This window comes from Phoca vitulina, unplaced genomic scaffold (genome assembly GCF_004348235.1).
Source record: "Phoca vitulina isolate PV1807 unplaced genomic scaffold, GSC_HSeal_1.0 scaffold2, whole genome shotgun sequence".
Lineage (NCBI taxonomy): Eukaryota > Metazoa > Chordata > Mammalia > Carnivora > Phocidae > Phoca > Phoca vitulina.
Window position 1 is genome coordinate 32,167,256 of NW_022589705.1, and position 12,605 is coordinate 32,179,860.

At 38.6% G+C, this 12,605-nt stretch overlaps 1 protein-coding gene across 1 annotated transcript in view; it reads right to left on the minus strand.

Annotated features, from left to right (window-relative positions):
- The window catches only part of SAMD13 (sterile alpha motif domain containing 13), a 65,597-nt gene that overhangs the window by 30,759 nt on the left and 22,233 nt on the right, over positions 1-12,605 (minus strand). The window contains exon 4 of the mRNA XM_032395918.1: positions 10,460-10,544. Coding sequence (XP_032251809.1) covers positions 10,460-10,544 — 85 coding nt within the window. The remainder of the gene's footprint in view (positions 1-10,459; positions 10,545-12,605) is intronic.

Sequence of the window (12,605 nt, forward strand, 5' to 3'; positions counted from 1 at the left end):
CAGGACCCTCGGGGTCACAGAAAGACCGGGGGTGCCTCAGTGCGGCAGAGCTCCCAGGTATCGAAGCGGGGAAGCCGGCTGCAGAGATGGAGCCGAGGTGCGGCCTCTCAGCTCGGGGTTGCCATAAACCGTGATCCACGGCACAGTCGGGCCACTGCTCCTCCAGCAGGGACCCAACAAGCGGCAGATCCGGGGAGACTCCCCTTCCTCCCCCGGGAGGAGTGGCATGGGAGCGCACCACAGGGATCTGCTGGGTTTGGAGACTCCACCCGGGGTCGGGTGCCAGAGATAGAAACGCGCGGTCACAGGCCGGGTGAGCACGGAGTGCGGCCGGAGACCGGGGAGACGGGAGTGACTGACGGCTTTTCTCTGGGGGCTCGCTGAGGAGCGGGGCCCGAGTGCTCGGCTCCTCCGGGGCAGAGATTGGGAGGCCGCCATTTTCACTCTCCGCTTCCAAAGCTGTACGGAAAGCTTGCAGGGAACAAAAGCTCCGGAGAGCAAACCCGAGCAGATTACTTAGCCCGGACCGGGCAAGGGCGGGGCAATTCTGCCTCCGGCAGACATTTGGGAACCACGGCAACAGGCCCCTCCCCCAGAAGATCAGCGAGAACAGCCAGCCAAGACCAAGTTTACCGATCAATGAGAACGGCAGAACTCCAGCGCTAGGGGAATACTGCACATAGAATTCATGGCTTTTTTACCATGATTCTTTAGTCTTTCAAAGTTAATTATTTTTTTTAACTGTCTTTTTTTCTTTTTTTTTTTTGAATTTTTCTTTTTCCCTTTTTCAACCAACATCTTATCAATCCCTTTTTTAAAAAACATTTTTATTGTTCATTTTTAGAGTCATATTCTATCCCTTCATAGTAGTTACCCGTATTTTTGGCATATATATATAAGTTGTTCTGTCTTTAAAATTTTGAGATAGTTTCTTCTAACAGATCAAAATATACCCTAAATCTCTAGTGTATGGTTTTTTTTTACTCCCCTGCCTGATCACATTCTCTCCCTTTTTGTTTTCTTTTTTTTTTAAATCCTCTTCTTTCTTTTTTCAAACAACTTATCAATTCCTTTTATAAAATTTTTTATAATTTCCATCTTTACAGTCATATTCCATCCCTTCATCATATCAACCCTTATTTTTGGACATATATAAGTTTTTCTTTCTTTAAAATTTTGGGAGGCACTTTCTTTTAACAGACCAAAATACACCCAAAATCTAGTGTGTGGCACTGATCTATATACCAGCCTGATCATATTTGATCACATTCTGTTTTTGTTTTGTTTTGTTCTGTTTTTGTTTGTTTTTATCTTTATCTTTTTCTTTTTCTTTTTTTTTCTTTTTCTTTTTTCTCTCTTTCCCTTTCTTTTCCCACTGCTTCAGGTCTTTTCTTATTTGTTTAGAGTATATTTTCTGGGGACGTTGTTACCCTGCTAGCATTTTGTTCTCTCATTAATCTATTCTTCTCTGCACAAAATGACAAGACGGAAAAAATCACCTCAACAAAAAGAACAAGAGGTAGTACTGACTGCCAGGGACCTACTCAATACGGACATTAGTACGATGTCAGATCTAGAGTTCAGAATCATCACTTTAAAGATACTAGCTGGGCTTGAAAAAAACATGGAAGTTATTAGAGAAACCCTTTCTGGAGAAGTAAAAGAACTAAAATCTAACCAAGTAGAAATCAAAAAGGCTATTAATGAGGTGCAATCAAATATGGGGGCACTAACTGCTAGGATAAATGAGGCAGAAGAAAGAATCAGTGAGATAGAAGACCAAATGATGGAAAATAAAGAAGCTGAGAAAAAGAGAGATAAACAACTACTGGATCACGAGGGCAGAATTTGAGAGAGAAGCGATACCATAAGACGAAACAACATTAGAATAATTGGGATCCCAGAAGAAGAAGAAAGAGAGAGAGGGGCAGAAGGTATAATGGAGCAAATTATAGCAGAGAACTTCCCTAATTTGGGGAAGGAAATAGGCATCAAAATCCAGGAAGCACAGAGAACCCCTCTCAAAATCAATAAAAATGGGTCAACACCCCAACATCTAATAGTAAAACTTACGAGTCTCAGAGACAAAGAGAAAATCCTGAAAGCAGCTCGGGAGAAGAGATATGTAACCTACAATGGTAGAAACATTAGATTGGCAACAGACCTATCCACAGAGACCTGGCAGGCCAGAAAGGACTGGCATGATATATTCAGAGCACTAAATGAGAAAAATATGCAGCCAAGAATACTATATCCAGCTAGGCTGTCATTGAAAATTGAAGGAGAGATAAAAAGCTTCCAGGACAAACAAAAACTAAAGGAATTTGCAAACACGAAACCAGCCCTACAAGAAATCTTGAAAGGGGTCCTCTAAGCAAAGAGAGAGCCTAAAAGCAACATAGACCAGAAAGGAACACAGACAATATACAGTAACAGTCACCTTACAGGCAATACAATGGCACTAAATTCCTATCTTTCAATAGTTACCCTGAATGTAAATGGGCTAAATGCCCCAATCAAAAGACACAGGCTATCAGATTGGATTAAAAAACAAGACCCATTGATATGCTGTCTGCAAGAGACTCATTTTAGAACCAAAGACACCCCCAGATTTAAAGTGAGGGGGTGGAAAACAATTTACCATGCTAATGGACACCAAAAGAAAGCTGGGGTGGCAATCCTTATATCAGACAAATTAGATTTTAAACCAAAGACTGTAATAAGAGATGAGGAAGGACACTATATCCTACTTAAAGGGTCTATCCAAAAAGATCTAACAATTGTAAATATCTATGCCCCTAACATGGGAGCAGCCAATTATATAAGGCAATTAATAACAAAAGCAAAGAAACACATCAACAACAATACAATAATAGTGGGGGACTTTAACACCCCCCTCACTGAAATGGACAGATCGTCTAAGCAAAGGATCAACAAGGAAATAAAGACTTTAAATGACACACTGGACCAAATGGACTTCACAGACATATTCAGAACATTCCATCCCAAAGCAACAGAATACACATTCTTCTCTAGTGCCCATGGAACATTCTCCAGAATATATCACATCCTAGGTCATAAATCAGGTCTCAACCGGTACCAAAAGATTGGGATCATTCCCTGCCCATTTTCAGACCACAATACTTTGAAACTAGAACTCAATCACAAGAGGAAAGTCGGAAAGAACTCAAATACATGGAGGCTAAAGAGCATCCTACTGAAGAATGAATGGGTCAACCAGGAAATTAAAGAAGAATTAAAAAAATTCATGGAAACCAATGAAAATGAAAACACAACTGTTCAAAATCTTTGGGATGCAGCAAAGGCAGTCCTAAGAGGAAAGTATATAGCAATACAAGCCTTTCTCAAGAAACAAGAAAGGTCTCAAGTACACAACCTAACCCTACACCTAAAGGAGCTGGAGAAAGAACAGCAAATAAAGCCTAAACCCAGCAGGAGAAGAGAAATAATAAAGATCAGAGCAGAAATCAATGAAATAGAAACTAAAAGAACAGTAGAACAGATCAACGAAACAAGGAGCTGGTCCTTTGAAAGAATTAACAAGATTGATAAACCCCTGGCCAGACTTATCAAAAAGAAAAGAGAAATGACCCAAATCAACAAAATCATGAATGAAAGAGGAGAGATCACAACCAACACCAAAGAAATACAAACAATTATAAGAACATATTATGAGCAACTCTATGCCAGCAAATTAGATAACCTGGAAGAAATGGATGCATTCCTAGAGAGGTATCAACTACCAAAACTGAACCAGGAAGAAATAGAAAACCTGAACAGACCTATAACCACTAAGGAAATTGAAGCAGTCATCAAAAATCTCCCAAAACACAAAAGCCCAGGCCCAGATGGCTTCCCAGGGGAATTCTACCAAACATTTCAAGAATTAATACCTATTCTTCTGAAACTGTTCCAAAAAATAGAAATGGAAGGAAAACTTCCAAACTCATTTTATGAGGCCAGCATTACCTTGATCCCAAAACCAGACAAAGACCCCATCAAAAAGGAGAATTACAGACCAATATCCCTGGTGAACATGGATGCAAAAATTCTCACCAAAATACTAGCCAATAGGATCCAACAGTACATTAAAAGGATTATTCACCACGACCAAGTGGGATTTATCCCTGGGCTGCAAGGTTGCTTCAACATCTGCAAATCAATCAATGTGATACAATACATTAACAAAAGAAAGAACAAGAATCATATGATCCTCTCAATAGATGCAGAAAAAGCATTTGACAAAGTACAGCATCCTTTCTTGATCAAAACTCTTCAGAGTATAGGCATAGAGGGTACATACCTCAATATCATAAAAGCCATCTATGAAAAACCTACAGCGAATATCATTCTCAATGGGGAAAAACTGAGAGCTTTCCCCCTAAGGTCAGGAACGCGGCAGGGATGTCCACTATCACCACTGCTATTCAACATAGTATTGAAAGTCCTAGCCACAGCAATCAGACAACAAAAAGAAATAAAAGGCATCCAAATCGGCAAAGAAGAAGTCAAACTCTCACTCTTTGCAGATGATATGATACTTTATGTGGAAAACCCAAAAGACTCCACCCCAAAACTGCTAGAACTCATACAGGAATTCAGTAAAGTGGCAGGATATAAAATCAATGCACAGAAATCAGTGGCATTCCTATACAACAACAACAAGACAGAAGAAAGAGAAATTAAGGAGTCGATCCCATTTACAATTGCACCCAAAACCATAAGATACCTAGGAATAAATCTAACCAAAGAGGCAAAGGATCTGTACTCAGAAAACTATAAAATACTCATGAAAGAAATTGAGGAAGACACAAAGAAATGGAAAAACGTTCCATGCTCATGGATTGGAAGAACAAATATTGTGAAGATGTCAATGCTACCTAGAGCAATCTACACATTCAGTGCAATCCCCATCAAAATACCATCCACTTTTTTCAAAGAAATGGAACAAATAATCCTAAAATTTGTATGGAACCAGAAAAGACCCCGCATAGCCAGAGGAATGTTGAAAAAGAAAAGCAAAGCTGGCAGCATCACAATTCCAGACTTCCAGCTCTATTACAAAGCTGTCATCATCAAGACAGTATGGTACTGGCACAAAAACAGGCACATAGATCAGTGGAACAGAATAGAGAGCCCAGAAATGGACCCTCAACTCTATGGTCAACTAATCTTTGACAAAGCAGGAAAGAATGTCCAATGGAAAAAAGACAGTCTCTTCAACAAATGGTGTTGGGAAAATTGGACAGCCACATGCAGAAGAATGAAACTGGACCATTTCCTTACACCACACACAAAAATAGACTCCAAATGGTTGAAAGACCTCAATGTGAGACAGGAGTCCATCAAAATCCTAAAGGAGAACACAGGCAGCAACCTCTTCGACCTCAGCCACAGCAACTTCTTCCTAGAAACATCGCCAAAGGCAAGGGAAGCAAGGGCAAAAATGAACTATTGGGACTTCATCAAGATAAAAAGCTTTTGCAAAGCAAAGGAAACAGTCAACAAAACCAAAAGACAACCGACAGAATGGGAGAAGAGATTTGCAAATGACATATCAGATAAAGGGCTAGTATCCAAAATCTATAAAGAACTGATCAAACTCAACACCCAAAGAACAAAGAATCCAATCAAGAAATGGGCAGAAGACATGAACAGACATTTTTCCAAAGAAGACATCCAAATGGCCAATAGACACATGAAAAAGTGCTCAATATCGCTCGGCATCAGGGAAATCCAAATCAAAACCTCAATGAGATACCACCTCACACCAGTCAGAATGGCTAAAATTAACAAGTCAGGAAATGACAGATGTTGGCGGGGATGTGGAGAAAGGGGAACCCTCCTACACTGTTGGTGGGAATGCAAGCTGGTGCAGCCACTCTGGAAAACAGTGTGGAGGTTCCTCAAAAAGTTGAAAATAGAGCTACCATATGATCCAGCAATTGCACTACTGGGTATTTACCCGAAAGGTCCAAAAGTAGGGATCCGAAAGGCTACGTGCACCCCGATGTTTATAGCAGCAATGTCCACAATAGGCAAACTGTGGAAAGAGCCCAGATGACCATTGGCAGATAAATGGATAAAGAAGATGTGGTATATATATACAATGGAATATTATGCAGCCATCAAAAGGAATGAGATCTTGCCATTTGCAATGACGTGGATGGAACTGGAGGGTATTATGCTGAGTGAAATAAGTCAAACAGAGAAAGACATGTATCATATGACCTCACTGATATGAGGAATTCTTAATCTCAGGAAACTGAGGGTTGCAGGAGTGGGGGGTGGGGTGGGAGGGATGGGGTGACTGGGTGATGGACACTGGGGAGGGTATGTACTCTGGTAAGCACTGTGAATTGTGCAAGACTGTTGAATCTCAGATCTGTACCTCTGAAACAAATAATGCAATATATGTTAAGAAAGAAAAAAAAAGAAGAAGAAGTATGTAGCAGGAGGGGAAGAATGAAGGGGGGGAAATTGGAGGGGTAGACGAACCATGAGAGACGATGGACTCTGAAAAACAAACTGCGGGTTCTAGAGGGGAGGGGGGTGGGAGGATGGGTTAGCCTGGTGATAGGTATTGAGGAGGGCACGTTCTGCATGGAGCACTGGGTGTTATGCACAAACAATGAATCATGGAACACTACATCTAAAACTAATGATGTAATGTATGGGGATTAACATAACAATAAAAAAAAGCAGACAAAAAAGAGACACATTATATATAGAAAACCAAAGATAGGAAAAAGATTAAATGTTTTCCCTTACAGAAACAAAACTAGTTTGCCTAACCTCACCATTTCTATGCAACTTGTTAGTGGAGGTCTTATTCTGTGCAATAAGGCTGGTAAAAGAAGTAAAATATATTCATACTGGGAAGGACAAAGTAAGATTGTCTTTACTCACAAGACACATTTATGGTTTTTTTAAAAAGATTTTATTTATTTATTTATTTATTTGACAGAGAGAGAACAGGAGAGCACAAGCAGGGGTAGTGGCAGAAGGAGAGGGATAAGCAGGCTCTCTGCTGAGCAGGGAACTTGATGCGGGGGACCATCCCAGGAGCCTAAGAAGATTACCTGAGCCAAAGGAAGATGCTTAACCAACTGAGCCACCCAGGCGCCCCCATGATTATCTATGTTAAATATCTAATGAAATCTACCAAAAAGCTACTAGAATAAATGAGTTTATCAAATTTGTAGAATATGAGGTAAATATGCAAAAATCAATTGTATTTCTATATACTATCAACAAACAATTGGATATTAAAATTTAAAAAGCAATACAATTTATAATAGCATGAAATTATAGACTTATGTAGGGATCTATCTGAAAAGATGTGCAGGATCTACAGATGGAAAACTACAAAATATCACTGAGAAAAATTAAAGAAGACCTAAGTAAATGGAGAAAAATACTGTGTTAATGGGTTGGAAGACACAATATTGTTAAGAGATCAATTCTCCCTAAGTTGATCTATAATTCAGCACAATGCCATCAAAGCACCAGCAGGTGTTTTTTTGTAGAAATTGACAAACTGATTCTAAAAATCATTTGGAAATGCAAAGAACCTAGGAGAGACAAAACAAGTCTGAAAAAGAACAAAGTTAAATAGATAACCCTACTTGATTTCAAGATTTGCTATACAGCTATAGTTATAAAAACTATGTCATATTCACATAAATACATACAAAATTATGAATGGAATAAAAAAGTCCAGATAGATCCACACATACATAATCAATTATTTTTCAACAAAGTTGCAGGAACATTTCAACAAATGGTGCTGGAACAACTGGATATTCATAGGCAACCCCCCCCCCCCCCCCCCCCCCCCCCCCGCCAACAACAGAAACTAATTTAATTCTTATCTCACAGCATACACAAAAATTAACTCAAAAATCACAGTCCCAAATCTAAGAAAATGTAAATCTTTGTGACCTTAAGTTAGGCAAATATTTCTTAGACATGACAATAAAAGCGCTATTCGTGGTGCGCCTGGGTGGCTTAGTTGGTTAAGCATCTGACTCTTGATTTTGGCTCAGGTCATGATCTCAGGGTCATGAGATCAAGCCCCATGTTGGGCGATTGTGGGCATGGAGCCGGCTTAAGATTCTCTCTCCTTCTCCTTCTGCCCCTCCCCCACCCTGCTGTGCACGCTCTTGTATAAACAAATAAATCTTAAAAAAAAAAAGATAAACATTATTCATAAAATAAAAATTAATAAACTAGAGATCATTGAAATTAAAAATTCCTACATTTTGAGAGACACTGTAGAGAGAATGAAAAGAAAAGTCACATACTACTAGAAAATATTTTCAGATCATGTATATAAGGGACTTGTATCCAGAATATATGAAAATTGTCTACAAAATAATATATAAATAACTAGCCCAAGGAAAAGATGGGCAAGAGATTTGGACCATATTTTACTTAAGAAAGATGTATGGATGGCAAATAAGCACATGAAAAGATGCTCAACATCTTTAGTCATCAGGGAAATGAAAATGCAAACTATAGCTAATATAATATCAAATATGAAAAAGACTGATCATACCGAGTTCATGAGGATATAGAACAACTGGAATGTTTACACATTGCTGGTGGGAATGTAAAATGACAACCAGTTGAGAAAATAGTTTGTAAGTTTCTTAAAAGTTAAATATACACCTTCCAGATAGCCCAGCCATTCCATTCCTATATATCCAAGAAAAATGAAAGCATATGTCCACACATAGACCTGTACACAAATGGTAAAAGCAGCTTTATTTGTAATACCTAAAAAATGGAAACAACCCAAATGTCTATCAGCAAGTGGATGGATAAACAGTGAACAAACCATTGTATATCCACACAATGAAATATTACTCAGTAATAAAAAGTAATGAACTATTGATAGACACTATAACATGGGTGAATCCTAAATTAATTATGCTGGGTAAAATAAACCACACCCCCCCACTTCCCTCAAAAGAGTACATTCTTAATAATTCCATTTATATAAAATTGTAGAAAAAGTAAACTACTCTATAGTGACAGATAGCATATCAGTGGTTGCCTGGGGATATGGTGGCAGGGAAGGACAGGAGGGAGAGATTATAAAGGGTTATGAGGAAATTTGGGGGGTTATCTTAATTGTGGTAATGGTTCCACGGGTGTGTACAAATATCAAAACTTACAAATTTTATACTTTAAACACATGCAGTTTATTATATGTCAATTATATTTCAACAAAGCTGTTAACTTTTAAAATTGCTTAAAATTAAAAGTTCAATTAATCAGTTTACACTAGTCACATTTCAAATTTTAAACAGCCAGTGGCTACCATTTTGGATAGCGCAAGTGAAGAACATATCCATCACTGTTCAAAGTACTACTTCCTGGAAAGCACTGATCTAACTCATACGGGGGGGAAGTGCATCTGTTTCTTTTATTTCTCCTACATTCACCTACCCTAAACTTCAAGAACGGGATAAGCATGCCAGGATGGCACTGATATATATACATTACAGGAGAATCTTTAAAAGCAGTTTTATTAAGTTTATCGTAATGTAACTTTTCTGTGAAACAAAATATACCCTCTACTCACAAACATGTAGCACACTGTTTCCTCATTTAGATATCATAACTTCTATGGATTATGTTTAATTAGTTTTCTCCAAAGCTCAAATTGAGGGCAGTTTTAAACTAAATGACATGGAAAAATGGAAGATAACACTCTCTTGGAACTTACTTTCTCCTGGTAGTCAAAGTAGTTATAGCTTCAAAATAACATCTAAATAGGGATATACATATTTTTCATATACTCACAGATACCTTATGAGTTACCCTGAAATATGTAGCATGTTTCAGAATATGCTACATAATGCAACTAAATATTCCTTTTAAAAAAAATCAAGCATATAACTCACAACAAAGTTTCAAATGTGAGAACAGACATGAAAACAGAACACTATGTTATGTACTGAAATGTTTCACATTCAAGGATCAGTTCATAAAATTAGTAGGACAGAGTTGTTCAACTTCGTATTCTAACTAAAGCTTTTTTCTTCCCTTTACTACAGGTCTCAGTTTTGATAGAGGTGGTTTTATTTAAAAGGACTGGAATTCTCTGTTCTGCCCCCACCCTTGTAGCCTATGGACTTGGAAGGCAGAGTCTGTTTGCTCAGTGTTTTGTTTCAATATACAGAATGCGGGGCTGAGATCCTCCACCGTCCCTGTTCCAAAGCCTGACACCCTAACCCTTTATGCACAGTTTGATGCCTGAGTCATCTCTGTCTTAGAAATGGAATAAAGAAAAAGGCAACTGGGGTTGGGGGAGATGCAAAATCACCCCTAAACAGTGTATTGTAGTAGATAAGCAAGAAGTATAAAAATAGAAACCAAGTCCCTCTGTTGTTTGCAGAAGCAGAACTCACAAGCCAGTTTCACTTACTTTTTTACACCGACAGAGCCATTTTCCTTGTTTTCCATGTCAACAGATAGCATGGGAAGGCTGCAGGGTTCCTTTACTTCAGCAACTAATCAATAAGGGAGAAAAGCTTGTGTTTAATTCTTAGAAAGTGAGAGAAGAATATATATTCTGAATCGGAAACCCCATAATGGTCCCTTTTAGAGCTTCACACCAGTTCACGTATGTTTGTTTAAACCTCCAGTTCCCTCGGCGATTGGAGAGATGTGATTAAACCTAAAGAACTGGAGGAGATGGATTGGGGTGCTTTCATCTGTACTGGCACTCCCTGCCTTGACAATAAGCATTTGCAAATGAAATTGAATCCTCGTTCAAAACAAGTGCTGTGTGAACTGGCACAGCTTCCCCTGGGTGCCAAGCTCTCACTTAAGACACTGCAACTCATAAATGAGTCAAAGTCGAGAAAAACAATCCCCCTTTTCCTGCCTTCAGACCACGGGCTATGATTTCTTTTTCTTTTTTTTTAATTGCATTTTTTTTTTTTTTTTGGTCCACTCACAAACCCTCTATTTTTTCATTGCAATGCAAAAGAGCACTGAAAGCTTTTGTCAGCAAGTATTCCCCCACCTCACATATTCTCAACGAAAGCCTTAAAGCCTGTCTGTGAGATGGCCATGCTGTGGTAAAGCTGGAAGCTCACAAAAATGTCAGATAGCCCTTAGCACAGAAAGGTGGTGCTGGGGTGTGTGTGTGTGTGTGTGTGTGTGTGTAAGAGAGGGGAGGCAGCTCATTAGATTTAGGTAAAAATCACCAAAACATCCAAGGAGATATAGTAGCATCCATCACTTTGTCTTTTTGTTTAGTAGGATGAGGACAGTAAAAAAAATTAAAACCCTCCACAATTAATATGCAATTAGCAAGATGAAAAAGCTATGAACAAAACTGCTTTAAAAAAACTAGTTCTGAAATGTGCTTGTTCTACAGCCGAAGCCATAAATTAAATACATTTCCTCTCAGATTACTTTATACTTCGGCACTCTTTCTCTAGAGATTACTCTGACATGACAAGTGCATCATTTAGTATAGTCACAAGATTTTATCACTGTTCGAGAAGTAGATGATTAACAAATAATACTGTTAAGTGTGGGATAATCTTCACTCCTGATACACACACATACATACACACACGCGCACGCACACACACACACACACAAACTTCCAGTTGCTAAACCACTTAGATCATTCATAGAGAAATCCAACATTTAATATACATATAGATATTAACATACATTCACACACCGTTACAGAGTAGACAGAAGATAGTGCTGCAGCTCCATGCCAAAAGAATGATTTCACTTCAGTTGGAAACTGTTACACATTCACCATTTTCTAAGCATCTCAGAAAAAAACAAAACACTCACAATGATACTCTGTAACACCATACTACATTGTCTTATTATTATTATTATTATTATTTTCTTTTTTGTGGAAGAGTAAAAAGAAAACCTACCTAGAAGCAACTAAAACATGTCATTTTTTATAGGCTTATCAAGAACAGCCAAAGAAACCCCAATGTTTTCTTTCACAAAGTAGGCTGGCAAAGGAATTCAATAAGGAGGTACAATTTGACACAGTGAAATAAAACCAGGCTGGCTCTCAGCCAACATGACGTTAGGAATCACACACAAGCTGCACCAACTGCCTTCTGGTTCATGGCTGACTTTTTAAAGCTACAGTGTGCCTGTTCACTTTTGCTAACTACCTTCAGCACAATTAGTGGAAGTGAATGAATCAGGAGTCCAAGAACCGCAGAATTCTCCCTGCACCTGTCTTGTAAAGAAAAACAAGCGGTTTCAATAGCCTCTTATTTTCTCCCTCCCCTGCATTGTTGCTGCATGATAGATCCTTGCTGTTGTTCTGAAGAGGAATGTCATGTTTTGAAAACTATTTTTCTCCCCCATGGGAGAAAAAAACAAGAGAAAATAAGAGAAAAAACCCAGCACTATTGGCTATAACCAGTGAATACTCAGAAGCTGCAGTCCTGTGTTACTCTTTCTTCCTAACAGAGACTCATGGACAAAGTTCCCAGGGCTGGCTTTTTTTTTTTTTTTTTAAGTAATCTCTTTAAGAATAAGGAAAGCACTGCCCAGCAGAAAATCCTTTTCTTCAT